General features: G+C 45.0%; 1 protein-coding gene across 2 annotated transcripts in view; it reads left to right on the top strand.

The window, feature by feature from the left end:
• The window catches only part of AOPEP (aminopeptidase O (putative)), a 1,648,611-nt gene that overhangs the window by 233,727 nt on the left and 1,397,219 nt on the right, over nt 1-17,665 (top strand). For both annotated transcript variants that reach the window (XM_085632907.1, XM_085632906.1), the window contains one exon: nt 4,221-5,096. In XM_085632907.1, coding sequence (XP_085489033.1) covers nt 4,294-5,096 — 803 coding nt within the window. In that variant the 5' untranslated portion in view covers nt 4,221-4,293. The remainder of the gene's footprint in view (nt 1-4,220; nt 5,097-17,665) is intronic.

Here is a 17,665-nt window from a genome sequence, read left to right as displayed (position 1 = left end):
AACAAGGTCACAAGCAACCGGGAAGGGCCATGACTTACCCTATTATGCATGCAAGAATCTCAGTTTTTACCACCAAGCACACCACGAGTGGGGGACCTTTCATTTAATTATTTTTGGCTCCTCTGACCCTCTTGTGCACACATTGGACTCCTTAATTGGCTCCTCAGGTGCCTGTACCTTGATACTAGCACCAATACAATACTACTGTTGGAGCAATGCAACAGAGTGAAATGTCTGCCCTGATGTATCAAACATTTTCAGTGTTCAGGAGCCCCGCCTTTGGATTGACTCGCATCTTTGATTAGAGAAGATGCCCCTTGATGATATCATGCAAAGACGCTTAAAGACCGAATCCATTTAATTCACTGTCTCGTTTGAGCTCCCTTACATTAGACTTTTAGCAATTACTTGTATCTTGTGGTGTTCCTGTTATTTTTCCTTGGGTCTCGTTGCGTGAACACAGCAGTCATTGTTGATACCCATTCACATATTGTTGTACATGCATGCATTGTCAGATGGGGCAGTGGAAAATAAGTTTCCCCTTCCAGGGAAAATGGCATTTGTCCTGAAAATAACTGCCACTACCGGGCACTCCCCAGTGGTGCCACCCCCACGAAAGTGGGGGTGGCAGGGGATGGATGGATGGACGGACGGACGTTGGGTGGTGAGGGACTGGTAAGAGACGGAGAAAATAATTTTTAAAAAACGTACCTTTCCTTTCACTGCCGCTGCCTCCAGCGGAGAAATAGAAATAAGCATGTTTGTTTGGCCGGTCTAAGACGGCCAGCCAAACTTACATGCACACTTTTAAGTGCCCATCACTCCTCCCGGCCCTGCTCACCCTACAAGCATGCCTAAACCAGTCAAAGAAAAATAAAATGATGTTGTTTTATAATCATTTTCTTTTTCATTCACCGACTCAGACGAGTGAGGCGACGCTCCTCCGCTATTACAAGGAGCCACCCCTGGCACTCACTTTATCCAAGGCATGTCCGTTCTTGAGAACTTCTGGCCTCATCATCATGTGTTCAAGTAGACCCGCGAGCTTGCCTGTGGATCCACTTGATGCAGCTATGATTTTATGTTAAAACGCTGCCTTCTAAAATGTAATAGGTAACAGAAATAAAAATATTAAGTAAAAACTAGTGTAATTCATTTCTCTCTTTGGCTTTGTCAAAGGTGTTGCAGCAAAGTTGTAATGGCTCCTTTAAATCTTATATATGTTAGTGCTAATATTTCCTTTATTACGCCCTCCCCTTTTTTTACTCAAACTCTTTGATTTATTGTTTTTCCAATTCCTGATAGCCCTGCCCCTCCCCTGCACTCTTCCTCTATCACCTCCCGATTGCTGTTCTCCCTGCATTTATTTTCTAAATTACCAAAGTCTGCATACAGCCCTGCTCATCCATGAAATACACATCATTAATTTTGTGTGTTCTGCTAGGCCACATACCTCCTCTTACTGAGCCATGACACTGCAATAGTATTGTTAAGAAACTTTAAAAAGTTTTCTTAGCTATGCAGTTAATATGTTTATTTATGGTAACTATATTCAAATAATCCAGAAACGGTTCATGACAATATGACACATTATTTACATTAGTCAAAAGATAAGGTGTTCCTATAAAGTGACGGTGCAGTGAAAGTGAACAATGGGTTACAGCAGTGCTCTTTTAAACACAGACTGATTGGGGTGATATGTTGTTGTACATGGCACCCATTGTCAAAGAACCTCTTATCAGAATTTAAAATCAGGCCACAAATTTTGTTGTCGACGTTTCAACCCTTTGACACAATTACTTAGAGCAGGGTCATCATTGGGACAAAAGTAAGAACAGGAGACCCAGAGGATTGGGGTACAAGGACCTTAGTTGTGCAGGGTAGGAGAACCTCAGAAAACTCTGAGCAAATGGCAGTGGATTAAGGTAGAAGGATCTACAGCCGTAGATGTGTTGGTCTGAGTTGCGCGGGACAGCCTCAGCAAACTGTAAGCAAATAAGTGCAATGATTATTGGAGTGGCCGGGGTGGACCCTCTGTTGCCGCTTGTCTTGAAATTGAGGACGAAAGTGAAATGCCAGATCAGCAGTTCAGTAGACTCTCAGTCGTCCAGGAAAAGAATTCCCTTGCGTGTAGTGGAAAGTATTCACTTTATTCGCCATCTCCGTGTATGAGTCACGTATAAAGAGGCGTCTAGACGATGGGCGCGTGTGAGATTTAGATTAATTTAGTCTTCTCTTGCCCAAGTTTCTTTATAACTGGAGGTTAGAGATGCAGCTGGCCGTCCGCTGTGTTTAGCACAAGCACACTTTTGTATCACATTGTTCACTTTCACTGTGCCATCACTTTATAGGAGCACCTCATCTTCTCACTAATGCAAATAATATTTCATATTAACATGAACCGTTTCTGAATTATTTGACTATAATTACCATAAATAAACACATGAATTGCATAACTAAGAAAACTTGAAAAAGTTTATTTACTATACTATTGCCTTGGAGGTCCAAATCACACTTCCCCTATAGGGACCACTTTCTTGATAATAATGGTCCGGCCCAGGTCCCTGGTTACTGGTTTTCTAATTACTGTTCTCATCTAATGGCAGCCATTTTATAATGCTTCTCATTTTCCAGTAGCTTACATTGAATTTAATGTTAATGCAAACAAATAGCATTTGATTCTTCTGAGTCCAGCTCGGGAGCCACCTTGAGGATGGTAAAGGTCCTTTTATCTGTGGCCCCAAAGACCGATCCCTTCACATACATTTCCTAGACCTGAAAATGATATACCTAGCTCTGAAGGCGTTTGAGTCCCAATTTTTTGGGAAGGGTCTGTTGTGTTACATCAAGAACGCCACAACTATGTCCTGTTTAAACGAACACTTATTTAGTTATTCACTCCACCTTTGCTAAGTAGATCTGGTTTAAATCTCTGTAAAAGGACATGTTACGCTCCACCATATTTTGAAGGGAGTTCAGAATACTGAAAAAGACCACAGCATATAGAGCAGACAAGCTTTGGTTTCAAGACTGTGTTCCTTTTCTTAGTTGCAGGTGTGGTTTCTGACCAGGTCTTTCTAATTCCAAAGATAAAGCGGGAAGTGGCAGATATTTAGCCCCACCATAAATTCTTTGTCACCCTTGCCGGAAGAGAGAATTTTAAAGCTTCTATTGTCCGATGCATAGTTTGCATTAGCAGGTATACCTTTATGGGACAAAAGTCCCATTCCAGGTACCATTCCAGTACACAAGAAAATATTCCTCTTACAGGCTGTACTGAGACAGCATCAGTTGCTTTCCAGTGACAACATATGCATTCAACACTGATCCTCAGACTGATACCTATTAAGCCGTGTTGAGGAACACTTTTGCTAAAACCTCAGATCTCTTGTTATTTTCACCCTTTCTCACTATTAACACAGACACATGGAAAAAGTCTCTGAAGTATAGAGACGAGAACAAGGCAAGCTACTTACCACGGTGGCTCTTTCACTCCTAGTCCTGTGGCTCTAAATCCATTTAACCACCCACCAACCATCCTCATCCTTTGAATGTATGTGTGCATCAAAGTAATTAGTTGTAGAGAAAAAACCTCAGCTGATTAATTGAAGCCATGCAAGCTTACCGGGGGTGTGAGGCAGCCTGTGAGTGAACAGAGCTGCACAGCCACTTGGAGGAGGGGGCAGAGTTTTCTGTTCTTTTTGATTTTATAAATGCTCAAGTCCTCTGTTTTGCTGAAAGGGTTTAGCCAACATAGTCCGGAAACGGGAGGCTGTTAGGCCTGCACTACAGAAGTCATTATGCTGAATAAACGGCTCTGTTTTGTACTTGAGTGGAATTGTTTATCAGCAGTGGTTCTAAAACAAGACTATCAATTGCGCGATACATTGCATCTTCAATTGTTTCTGTAAGAAAGTACACACATTTGAGAAATCTTCATAAGACTACTCCCCTTTACGAAAAATATCACAGGAATATTTTAGAACAGTAATTGAATATATGGACACATTTTGCAGTTCCTTGAAATATAAGTATCTAAACATTCCAGATTTTTACAATGTGTTTAAATTCACGTCGCCACAAAATAATGGCTAAGGACAACAGGTCATTTTGTTCCTATTAGGATTATGAATTTACAATTACCTTCCACAAGTCGACTTTCTACTTCCTAGATGTTTGACGTTTTTGCTAATTCTGTGCCTGTTTTTTATTGTTTGCAGATAATTCAACTGGACTTGGTGGGAAGCTGTGATGTTTTGTAATCGTACTGTTGAGTTTTTCCAGTAGAACACAATGCAGTCTGGGATGGATGTGACTCAGGATGACCTGCCCCTTATGGCCAACACGAGCCACATGCTTGTGAGGCATTATACCTTGGAGCTGGATGTTCGTTTTGAGAGTCAGACTTTGCTTGGCTCTGCAGTTCTGTTTCTAGAACCTGGAAGCAATTTTGAGAAGTCAGCTTGTGCACCAGCAGTAGCTTGTTCATCACAGCTAATGGACACTGGTATCAAAAAGACCCTTACAGAAAGCCTCAAACCCATAACTGAAGTAGACAATGCTTCGTTAATCAGCCCAGATTGTGAGTCTGTTGCCATCAGTAAAGATGAACTAGACACTTCTGATAAAAACCGAGCTGACTGCAACCTTGAACTTGTGTCTGTGGTCTGTATGAAGAAAAACATTCACAACACTGAGGATCAGGGGAGAGAAGAGTTTGTGCTGGTGCTGGACTGCTGTGATCTATCCGTGTTAAAAGTCGAGGAGGTAGATGTTGCTGCTGTGCCAGGTATTGAAAACCTCAGAAGGTGCCAACAATGGACTGACGTTTCTGACAAAGGACACTTGAGGAATGAGATTGTGCATGAGCTTGTTTCCATCCCTGACCACCGCTGGAGAGAGCAGCATGATTATTACTCCCGATGCAGCAAGGCTCCCAGCTCGAGTCAACTCCAGTTTACCGCTGATATGTGGAGCTTGCAGATCAAGAAAGCAGGATCTTTCACACCCATGGATTTCCCTCGTGCCATCAGGATAGTGTACCAAACAAGGCCGGAGGGAAGGTCGGTAAGGTGGACCAAGGACCAGAGCAACAGGTGAGCAGTTGTTCCTTCAACTGTCCCTCTCAGTGGGGGGATAAGTGGATAGCACAGTCAGAGTTTCTTGTTTATCAAACATAGACATGTCTCCCACACCCATTCTTGCTTTTCTGAATAATTGTTTTTGAAGTGCTTGTAATTGCATTTGTGAAAGTGTAGTGCACGTCAAGCTATATTTATTTATGCTTTTTAGGACACGAGCCAGCGTTGCAGTGCGCCGAACTGCTTGCGCAGCGAGAGCCTTTTTGTATGGGGTTTTGAAAGCTGACCACACGCTTTTACAAAAAAAGGCACGCGATTGGGCAAAGGCGGGTGCATGTCCCGCCTTTGCTACGCCCATTCCCGACAGTGGCTAGCACGCACAGCAGCACGCGTTCGCCTTGCTGTCGCTGCCGCGTTCCCTTCCCCCCTGCCCCCCTCCTCTGTGGTGCGCACGCACCACTAGTTGTTGACAATAGCGATTGTGCCACTTGTTTTCTTTACTTTTGGTATAATCGCGGCACCCGCGCTTTACTTTTGATGTTATAAGTAAAGCGCAGGTGCCGCGAATATACCAAAAGTAAAGAAATAGAAAAAAACATCTATTTCTTTACTTTTACTATAATCGTGGCACCCGCGCTTTACTTTTAACATTAAAAGTAAAGCGCGGGTGCCGCGATTATACCAAAAGTAAAGAAATAGATTTTCTTTTCTATTTCTTTACCTTTGGTAGAATCGCTGCACCCGCGCTTTACTTTTAACATTAAAAGTAAAGTGTCGGTGCCGCGATGCTTGTTGGGTTTTGTAATAGCATGCTACTTGCTGAAAAAGTGATTCAATGCCTTTTCAGGGATAGTAAGCACTTTATAAATGCAATTACAATAAAACATAAGCATTTATATGGAGGTCGGGTGCTAATGGATTGTACTCAAGCATTTCATATCATCCACTGACAAAGACGTTAGGGCTCTGAGACACTGCCAAGGAGATGGGGTCTTTAGCAATGGAGCAGAGGCACACAAAATATGTAAGCCACAGAGACCTAAAGAGAGTGTGCAGCACGCATCGAATGCAATATTTATTTATTGATGTTCTGTCCTTTGGACTGCATACATTGATAGAAACCTTTTGGAGGGGGCGGTAGAGAAGGCCTTGCACACTTAGAAAATAAATAATCTTTGTTCAGATCTTTAGAGGGCGTTTATGTCACTCTCTTCAGAGAGATGTCAGTGCCCATACTAAAGCCTCGTTCGAGTTCCTCTGTGTGGTAATTCATAAGGGAAGAGCAGACAGCCTCAAACCCCTTCTCTCCAGTTGCTCTCACTTCACTACTCCCTATGTGGAAGGCCTGTAAATAGTTTTGGCCTAGTTTTAAAAATAAATATCACAAAGAAATGCCTCTAAATTCAACATCTGGCGAGAGCATGCCCAATGTTTCTCCACCCACTTGACAAGCTGGCAGCCAACAGTAAACTGCCTAGTTGTGACAGAACGGGTTGGCCTCGCTAGATTTCCAATCAAAAAACCGTTCCCTATAAAAAGACAAGATTTACAGATGAACGACATAAGTAACAGCGGATTCAAGCTTTTAAGGACAGTACACCAACATTTTGGAAAGGATATACGATAATTCATAAAACACAATCGCACATGAAGTGTTGAAAGTTTCTAATGTTAGATCTTTGTGCAGTATGCAAAGTGGGTGTGAAAGGTACAGGAAAGAGCAACAACGAAGGAAGCCGGAGTAGGAGGGCTCGTGTTATACAACTCGCCACTGGGGTTAAAGGAAGGGCCAGTGAGCACAAGGTTGTAGTGTGCATGAAAAGGGTCGCAGCATAAGCAAGCACTGAGTGTATACTAAGGTTTACTCGGTTGGTACACACAAGCTATGGTCGGGGTCATATGGTAGGGAAGCCCCAAGTATAGACCAGTTTTGGTGATGCCATTATGTCTGGCTTTAAAGGAATATTGTATGGTAAAGTTAAGCATTACAAGAAAATAGCATGAGAATGGATATATATTTGTGTGAAGCAAAAAACTGTAGAATAACATTGGTTATGGTTAGAAGGCCAATGACAGTTGAACTTTCGAGCCAGACCTAAGCATCCATGTATGGTAATGAGTGCCCAACTCCCATCTGTGCTGCTGACAGAGGAAAACTATCATACATTTTGTAGTTAACACGGACACTTTAATAACGTTACAATGTCATGTGTATGCCCCTAAAGCTTCAGGCTCAGGCACTTAGACAAATACAATTATCATAACTACGTGGAGTGCAACTCTTTCTTTGTGGAAGCACACAACTTCTGCCCAATCAAAATGTACTCCTGGTTCCCAACGTGCAGGCTCCTCTCTAGTGTTTCTCACATAATTGTCTGGCGACAGCTGCTCTGTCAAGCTAGACCAGAACAAGAATTTGCAATGCAATAGGTCTCGCATTTACGCAAGTTTAAGCTATTGGTATTGTAAATGAAAATGCCTTTTTTTTAAACATAAATAAAAGGCATTGTCATTTACAATGCCAATAGCTTAAACTCGCATAAATACGAGAACTATTGCATTGCAACTGCTTGTTTTATATAGCACGTACTTTACCCATAGGTGTCTGAGCGCTTTACAATAGAGCGAAGAATATAGGATCAGACATTATGGTTACACATTTACAGAGTGTAAATTCACTAAAAATGTCACATTGCAAACTAAAGTTGGAGCGATTAGGGTTACAAAAATACATATTCTACAGTTGAAGTAGAAGGTCAAACTAGTTCTCCAGTGAGGAACATGAAACCGTCAGAGTCATAGAATTATTGGTAGCAGTCTCTTTGAAAGAGAAGAGTTTTAAGGTCCTTTTGAAGATGCAAAAAGAGGTGGTAGTTCAAAAGGTATGGAGGAGGTGAGTTCCAAATTGTGGTCGCACTTCCTGAGAAAGATTGCGCCGTAAGTCTTACCTTTTTGAAAGTCGGAGGTTTGAGCAGTAGGTTTTCAGCATTACGTGAGGGACTGTGTTCCTAAATTCTATGTCAAGACCGGAGGCTTAGATTATGCAATAACTTTCTCCATTTTATTGCTCAGCAGCCAAAACCAACATTATATCAAACATTAAAGACTACTATTCCCATGAGTCTTTATTTTTACTTTCAGCAGTCCACCATACAAAACATCCACCAAGGAAAAGCACTTCATCTTTCGTCGCTGCACAGCAGCTTTTCCTTAGTGCTTTTATTTGCATGTATCAGGTGTTTATTAGTATTTGTGCTGTGTATGTGCTGTTTTTAGGTCTCGCCTGAGCCAGCACGCATGCGCTGCTCTGCGAGGCTTCTAGTGAGGACTTCAAACTGGGACCACACACTCGCGCGTGTGCTTTTTCACGCTATTGGCCTTTGCATGTGTCTTTCTAAGAAAGACAGCACGCAATTGGCCAAAGGCGGATGCATGTCCCGCCTTCTCTCTCCCCTGGCCTAGGGAGCATTAATTGGAAACAGATGTCGGTCGCGCTGGCCCTGGTGCACTTTTGCTCCAAATGCAGCGCTTTCACTTTCGCCGCTGACCTGGCACGCATGACTGCAAAGTTTTAAAATTTACTTCACAAAGTTTGAAATAAAAATCTTTGCCATCTTTGCTTCACACCCGCACCTTATGTCCCCTTTTGTTCATGACTGCTTAGTGTAACATGGAGATAGTAATTAAACATTTGCATGGTCACTTTTAATTCTCAGATCGTACCTGCTCCCAGAGGCATGGCAAGGGCGCCTTTGGCCCTTGAGCAAGCAAGGAAACTGGCGGCTTTGATTGCTGTTGCAGTAGAAAACCACAGCACTAATCAGGGTTCATTTGGCTCCTTAGGGCTCTGGGCCTCACTGCCACTGGACCACTGCACCAGTGTCAGCTAGGCCCCGCCTACTCCTTGCCTGCTAGAAACTGTGTGCAGGGACCAGTGAGCAAAGCACCTTTGTACTGCCCTCTTTACATTAAGTATCCCTTGCACTGTGCTGCTTACCATTTACCAAATAAGCCCCAAATAAAAAAGTCGGCAGTAGACATCCCTTGTGCTGCCCTGGTAACCACTTTTTATAGATCAGCCACAGGGAGCAGTAATCGTCCTCGTGATTCACACCTCTGACGGTGCAGCTTGAAGGAGCAAGGCTCCCAGCTTGGTGCTCCTGCCGAGGGTCTTAAGAGTGGTGATGAAGGAGTCCAGGAGGCTCGACTGGTGCATGAGGTAAAACCCCAGGCAGCTCGGATCCTGCCTGCCTCGGTGCCGCCAGACATTCCTTTCCTGCGCACGCGTCGGGCTTTGTTTTAATTCTGTTCTACGGAAGTCCGCCGGGAATCCCATCCTGACTCAGCAGGCACATTAAAATCTAATGTTACATATTTCACTAACCTCAAGTAACTGAAGCCTACACAGTGAGGTACCAAGTGATGAGGTTACGTGTGTCTGCCATGTACAGCGAACAGCGTACGCACGTTAGGTGGGGAGCCTGAAGCTAGACAATGTGTGGGAAAAGCCGAGCCAAGGGTCTGTCTGGCTTGGCTCTAAAGCACGAGCTGAGCCAAAAACAGAAGGTTTCAACATGTCTGCCTGTTATCACTAAGGCACCAAGATAGCAGCCTTTTGCTCAAACTCCAACGCTTACTCTTTTCCTGTCTCATACACTAACTCTTATTTTTTGTTCTTTCCCTCCCATTTTCTCTTCGCCATCCCCACAGTCTCTTTCTTTGACTTCGCTTTGCCAAGTATCTCTCTTTTTCTCTCTTCCTCACTCTCTCTTTCTCCTCCCTTAGCTTATCCTCTATTCCTTCCCTCCTAGAGCCATGCAAAGTTAAAACAAGCATTGACCATGACAGTAGGCCCGGCCTACGAATGAAAGTGCATTTAGTTTCATTGGTGGGTTTAGGGACTCAGTCAGTCATCATACAAACACGTTGTCACTCATCTTTATACTCATGCATCCATTTATCCATCCATCCATTGACTCATTCTTGCATTCATCCTCTGACACAATCATAATAAAATGCACACAAGCTCAACAACTTTTACAAAATAATTTAAAAGAATACAAGTAGAAACAAGCATTGGCATAGCCAATTGGTCTCGCCTTTGGGACTTTATAAGTATTTAGTTATGCAGCAGGTCCCAAAGGCGAGACCTCTTGGCTATGCCTATGCTTGTTTTAGTGGCTGTTGTTGCAAAGCACGTCACGTAAGTGCCTCCTCAGTGGGAGCCAAGTACGCAGTGACTTTCAAGCACTGCTAGAGGGTGTGTGGTGCTGTGCAACTAGACCACTGTATCCAATGGTGCAGTTCAGCTTGCAATTACAGGTCAGGCCCTATAGGGGGTGCATGGATGGAGCGTCTGCATTCCCCACATACTTGGCATTCTTTGCTTTCTCTCTCCTGTTTGGCTCCGTTTCCCATGGAATGGAATCTGGGCCATTTTGTGATCGAGCATGTGGAGGGCTGTTTGTCATCCCGATAAAGATGTGTTTGGGCATTCCCTTGAGTTCCTTCTTTGGCTCCAGCCAGGCAGTTGTCTAGCTGTAGAGCGTATTTCCTCTTAGTCCCACAGTAATTAGTGGGTGTGCGCGTGCTAAGCGAACAAGCATTGCTACCTGTAAAAATAAGCATTGCTACCCGCAAAGGCTTTTTTCCCACTCTGCAAACAAGCATTGGCCACTGTAACAAGCTATTACTGACCCTAAAGTGGTTCACAAGGTTTTGAGACTTTATTGTGTGGCTAACTCTAGGGTTGAACCCTTTACATAACCGCCTTTACTGGTAGACACCATTCTGTATCTGATCTCCATGGCAGGTGCCAACACGGAGTTCTAGAGGACTAGGGATGAGAAGCATTCTCTGCTCCCCATTCACATGGAGTTAGTAGACGAGAAGGACATTTCCCTCCAGAGAACAATTTCTTTGGCCTTATAATCCCTGAGTAGGCCAATAGTCCAGTTTACAGCCTGAAGTATCGTGGCACCCCGCAAGGAAAAGGTCTGGGGCCTGTACCTCCTTGGGAGACTCAGGGTGCCGCTCAGGGTATACCGGTGGCAACATCTTGCCCCTAGACCAGGGCTGAACCCCCTCCACTGGCGGATGCCTTCAAAAGGTTGCCCACTGCTTTCCTAAGAGAGCTTCTTGATGCCTTTGCGATATAGGACTCCGATTCCCAGCCTGGATTTAACCCCGATGACGACGATGCCTACTCCCCTCAGTAGTTAGATGATACTGCCGAGAATGTCACAGATAAGCCTATAGAGGACTCTAGAGACGAACCGGGTCCCAGCAGTCCCTGGCGACCAGAGGGCGGTGCCAAACAACCCAGGCTGGATGATCAGGGCCCATCTACTCCGCAAGATGCAGGGAGTACTTCGGACCTGCTGGATCCCAATGATATTTACCACCCCCCACTCAGCGGACAGGATTCCTGCCAGCAAAATGGCGATGTATGTGGCTTCACGCATTCGCAAGCCTACGGACAAAGACATCAGAGGATGGTTGAAGGCGGAGTGTCCGAGACCTTCCCTGGCTGGTAAGGTGGCCAGTACCCCAGAAATCGACAGCAAAATGGTGACTTTTATCACAAAGTTTATCAAGGACCCCAAAAACAGTCTGGACCAGTCCTGGAGATCCTGCAAGGACAAGGTTCTGGATGTCCTGGCGACTTTGATCAAGATTTTCGGTATGGCAGAGGCAGTCCGCGAATTGGGCGAGTTTATTGAACCCATCATCCCTTCCGACTGGACCTAGCGATCTATATGCTTCCTGGGAAATGCCAACTCTGCGTTATCTACAAGCATTGTTACTCTTTGTGGGTCTCTTCGGAGACCCTTTCATTGAGGAACTAACAAAGTTCATTACAACTTTTTCCTCTCTGGACAAGGCCCATCAGTCTGTCCGGAATGCGTTTAACCAGAGGTTTTTGGCAGGGCCGGAATAGGTAGGGGGCGCTCCTCCGGCTGTGTGTATAATCCCAACTCCTACAAGTTCCAGACCAGATGATCCCTACAGTAGCAGGACCAAAAGAAGTTTGGAGGCTTCTACCCCACATGGGGCAATGGTTGAGGCCAAGGTGGCCGAAATGTCTTCCAAGGAGCCAACAATGCCCATGTGGGCTCTAACGGTAACCAATATCCCTTATTCCCTACCAAAGGTGGGAGGCAGGTTAGGAGTCTTCATTTGGACTTGGGCATCGCTCACAGGGGATGCATGCTTATTGCAAATGGTAGAGGACTTCCTTATAGAGTACTATGGAACCCCCCGCCATGGTCCAAAACCTCAGCCCCTAGTTTCCTCAAAAAAAGTCATGCAGGTAGTCCACTGAGAGGTCCAAGATTTGTTATACAAAGAGGCGATTGTCCCCATGACCCGCCATCCCAGGGGTTTTCTCAGCAACATCTTCCTGGTGGAAAAGAAAGAGAAAGGGTTCCATCCTGTCATCAATTTGCAAGAGTTCAACAGATGGGTAGTATGCCGTCACTTCCAAATGGAGGAGATTCACCTCTGTCAGGATATCCTCCTTTCGAGCTCCTGGCTTGTCAGATTGAACTTGAAGGGCGTGTATCTCACCGTCCTGATCTTTCCCCACACCAGCGCTTTCTGCAATTCGTGTCGCGGGAACAGGCCTTCGATTTCACAGGTCTCCCTTTTGATCTCTCCTCCGCACCATGGTGCTTCACCAAGGTGTTACATCCGACCATAGCATGGCATCGATTGAGAGGAATCAGACTCATTGTCTATTCGGACGACATTCTACTGATGCATCAGGACCGATTCAAAGTAGAGACCCAGTTGCAATTGACAATATCTCTGTTTCAGAATCGAGGGTTTATCATCAACTGTCAGAAGTCAGAGTTTACTCCTACACAAAAATTGCTCTTCCTGGTCTTCAAGACTGACACTGTGCCTCAGTTCCTCATACTGCCCCACAAGAAAATTATTCTAATCCGCAGGGAACTGGCCAGAACATTAGAGAAGGAACATTTTTCTCTCTGGCACCTAGCCAGGATTGTCAGTCTTCTCTCTTCCTCTATTCAGGCTATTTTTCTGGGCTGCTGCATAGCAGAGCACTCCACCTAACCTATGCCCAGGAGGTCAGTCTTTCTCTGGAAGCAGAGATGGAGATCTGCTGGTGGCTAGACCCCATGCAAGCCTGGAAGGTCAGGGCCATCTTTGGTACGTATCTCGATCTGGTCATGGGTTCCGATGCAAGCCGTCAGGGTTGGGGAGCCCGGTGTGTGGAGGCTACCACCGGAAGACCATGGTCAAGCGACGAAGGGGTGCTGCACATCAACTGTCTAATGCTTCTGGTAGGGTCGTTTGCAATCCAAAGCCTCGCGGCCTACTGGGGCTCTTGCTCCATCCTTTTGAAGATGGACAATGTGTCGACAAGACAGTACATAAATTGCTTGGGGGGCACTCGCACTAAGGTGCTGGTGGATCTGGCAGGGGATCTTTGGAACCACTGTCTGGCAAACAAGATCTTTGTCAAAGCGGAGCATCTTCTGGGTCGTCTGAATCAGACGACGGATTGGCACTCTCGTCATCTGAGGGAGTACAGTACTTGGAAGTTGGACCTGGCTTTCTTTCTGACGATTATGCTCACATGGGATCCATGTCAAGTGGACCTCTTCGCCTCCCGACTCAATCACTAACTGCCCCATTTTTTCAGCTGGCGTATGGATCCGTTGGCAGAAGTGACAGACTTCTTCCTGCAGGACTGGGAACACTTTCGGGACTATGCGTTACCGCCGTTCTCGATGATTGCCAGACACACATCGTTGGTTGGAGGGCGGAGGTGATCCTAGTCACACCACTGTGGCAGTTGAAAGTCTGGTTTCCAGGTCTTCTAGAACTTTCTTTGGATTTTCCAATCCCACTTCCCCAGACTCCTTTTCTGACGGACGATCACGGCAACTTGCACCAGTTGGTTCAGGACAGCAATCACTGCCTGATGGTGGGTGGATTATAGGGGAAGCTGGGATGTCAGGGGCCTTTCATCACAAGCTACACTACCCTTCAGGAGAGATCGGGCCAATTCTTCAATCAAGCGATATGGTTCAGCTTGGTGTAGATGGTCACACTAGTGTTTGCGACGGGATCTCGATCCCATGGGGGTGGATGTCGTCCACATTTTGAAGTTTTTGTCACAGTTGGCAGGCGCCGGACTAGCGTACCGCACAATTAATGCTTGTAGACCAGACATATTAGCAGGTTATTTACCATTCCACAACGTAGCAGCTGGGAAACATCCTCTTGTGTGCAGATTATTGAGAGGTATTTGGTTGTCTACTCCCTCCGGAACAATGCTATTCCTCTCTATGGGAAGTGAATGTGGTTCCGCGTCTTTTGTTATCATGGCAAGATACGAATATCTGTCACGAAGGGAATTGTCTGGTAAGTTGGAGCATTACTCAGCTCTCCCTTCTCACCTCAAGCTGTGTGCGGTTAGGTGCCTCCGGCTATGAGGGCATGACAGAAGAATACTGTCTTCTGGGGACGAAGCAACTACTCATAGCCCATTAGAGGCTGTTCAAGCCAGTTTCAGCATCTACTATCGACAGATGGGTGACGTGGATTTTACAGGAGACTGGCATTGCCACCTCCTCCTTTGTTGGACATTGTGCTAGGGGGGGCGATGGCCTCAAAAGAATTTTCTTTGAGGGGACAGTTGGAAGATATCCTTAGGGCAGCATATTGGTCCTCAGACTCTCTGTTTAAGACCTTCTATTTTAAGCCTATCCCTGGAATGGCCTCACTGGTAGTCAGCCAGCTTTGAACTTGCAAAATCTGAGCCCCCGGTCCCGACATAGAATATAAAATGTCCTAGCTATCATGAAAGAAATTTCGATTCTATTAAGGACATGGAGGCGAGGATTATCCCTCCCAGTTATTCATTCTCATACAGCGACACCTCCCTCCTTTCACTTTTACAGATTTACGGACGTGAGGATGAGTATCTTTCTCTGATATCCTGGTATTGTGCTGTAATCTTATTGCTAATAATGTGTTTGAGGATTCTCTCTTAACACTGTTTGGACTGCAGTTTTGAGTCCTGGGTGTCGATCTATTCTTTTTTCTTTGGTGAGAGCGGATCGGTAACAAGATGTCTGAATTAAAACGATGTAAGGATGTCTATCGCACAAAGAAAGAGGAAGTGCTTTTGCTTGGTGGACGTTTTATATGGTAGACTCTATGGTTAGACTGTTGAAAGTACAAAAACAAAGACTCGTCTTTAATGTTGTTTGATATAATTAATGTTGGTTTAGGCTGCTGAGCAATAAAATGGAGAAAGTTATTGCATAATCCTCGCCTCCATGTCCTTAATAGAATTGAAACTTTACTTCACGATAGCTAGGAAATTTTATATTCTGTGTCATAGGATCGCACTGGTAGTCCCTGCCTTTCTGATGTTTAAAAGGCTAGGTAGTTTGGTTTAGCAGACAAAAGGCAGACTGTGGCTTTACATCAATGGCTTTGCAGTGGCAGGCGAATGAAGACTGCATGCATAGATGACATGAAATTATTTTTTCTACCATACTTATGCGATGGACCAGACATTCTGTTCTTTCATTGGTGGTCACTAGCATGGAAAATACATTTGCCATTTTGCAGTGGAAACTCATGGTTTCTCTTAAACTGTATCTCTTGTTTTAACAACATAATATAGAGCTTGTGCATGTGCGCTCGCTCAAACTGGTTAAAACAATGCGAACATGCATGTGTCTCAGAAATAAATAATTTGTACTTTGGAAACAGACCTATCATTCTGTATATTTGTTTTAAGCCTGATAAATGGATAAGGTTATGTACACTGAAACTGCAGCTTCTTAGACTTGATAGTGCATACTATTAATTTGGAACGATGATCACGGAGGGGGGCGAAGGAGACACTGGAGTAGTATTCCCTAACAATACAATTTGCCTTAATTCTGCTCTTCCATTCAAACTCCAAGATTTATTAAGAACTCATCACTTACTCAAGCATAGATACATTGATTTTTAAGCAAAAAAAGAAAACGATAAAAGAACCAGATGCCCTGCAGAAGCCTGTGCTTTTTCCTTTTCACCATGTCAAATATAAGCCTGCATTTGTTGGTAGGCTTAGTACAACCTTGGCGACTTTATAAATGTATGTCTTTTTCCTATCTTTACTTATTTACTTCCCATATATCGGTATTTTAAATCTGCTTTAAAATTTAATAAGCTGTTTTCTTTACTGAGCACACCCTTAAAACGAGTCAAGTGCCTGGGTTTACTTCAAGTCCACTTAAAAAAAAAAAAACACACACGTCCTTTCTCTCCAGCCGTGATAATCGCAGTTTTTTTTCCTTACGTTACAAATTTGCATTCAGGAAATGTGCAGAAATGAAAATAGGGAACATAATCCCACAGTAGTGAAAAAGGTGGTGGTGCTAAGGGGATCATTTTAAAGGTTGAGCCTTGTCATAGCAATGGACGTCATTTCCACTCTTGTGGTTTATCAGTGTCGGAGAGGCATCTTTCAATACCGATTTCTCAATTTGATACCTACATGTCCTCTTCTCGTCGCCCTCTCACGCCCTAGCAGATTTGTAAGGGCAGCTCCTGTTCTGATTGTCCGTCCTTTAAGTAATTCATTCTCTTTCACCATTTTACCACGGTCCCTTCATTAATACGATTGTCCCTAGACAGCCGGGCATCATGAATTACTCCCAGACTTCACCTTGTTCTTAAATTTAATCTTGGAGGTGCCGACTCTCACTTCACTATACAGTTGTCTTCATTTCCTCAGCCGAGGAGGGCATCCGAGCCAGTAGAAAAAAATGCCTTCCACTCACTTAGACAAAGCCAATAACAATCCATCTCTGACTGAACTTTATTGAATATCTCGTCTACTTTTTTACGAGCTTCAATCAATCAATCAGGGGTTTGTAAAGCGCGCTACTTACCTGTGAGGGTCTCAAGGCGCTGGGGAGGGGAGTGCTGCTCTGGATCAGTCGAAGAGCCAGGTCTTGAGGCACTTCCTGAAGGTGTGCAGAGTGGGAGACCGTCTAATGTTGACTGGGAGCTTCTTCTAGGTCTTTGCTGCCACGTAGAAGTAGGTTCTTCCGCCTGTCCTGGTTCTGCGGATGCGTGGGGTCTCTGCCAGGGCGAGGTCGGCGGCGGGTCCTTGTGGGTACGTGGAAGGAGACTCTTTTCTTGAGGTGTTTGGGTCCGATGTTGTGGGGGAATTTGTAGGCGTGGGTGAGTAGCTTGAAAGTCACTCTCTTCTCGATGGGGAGCCAGTGGAGGTCTCGTAGGTGCCGGGTCATGTGCTCGTGTCGTGAGGTTCCGAGGACGAGTCTGGCTGCGGTGTTCTGGATGGCTTGGCGCTTGTGTAGCAGGGTTTTGTTTATTCCGGCGTAGAGGGTGTTGCTCCAATCTGCTGGTTATGAGTGCGCGGGTGACGGTCTTTCTGTATTCGGGGGGATCCACTTGAAGGTCTTGCGGAGGATGCGGAGGGAGTCGAAACAGGTGGAGGCGATGGCGTTGATCTGGCGGGTCAAGGTGAGGGAGGAGTCTAGAATGATGCTGAGGTTCCGGGCGTGGTCCGTCGAGGCGGA

Source organism: Triturus cristatus, chromosome 2_1 (assembly GCF_964204655.1).
Source record: "Triturus cristatus chromosome 2_1, aTriCri1.1, whole genome shotgun sequence".
NCBI lineage: Eukaryota > Metazoa > Chordata > Amphibia > Caudata > Salamandridae > Triturus > Triturus cristatus.
This window is presented reverse-complemented; position numbering and strand designations above follow the sequence as displayed.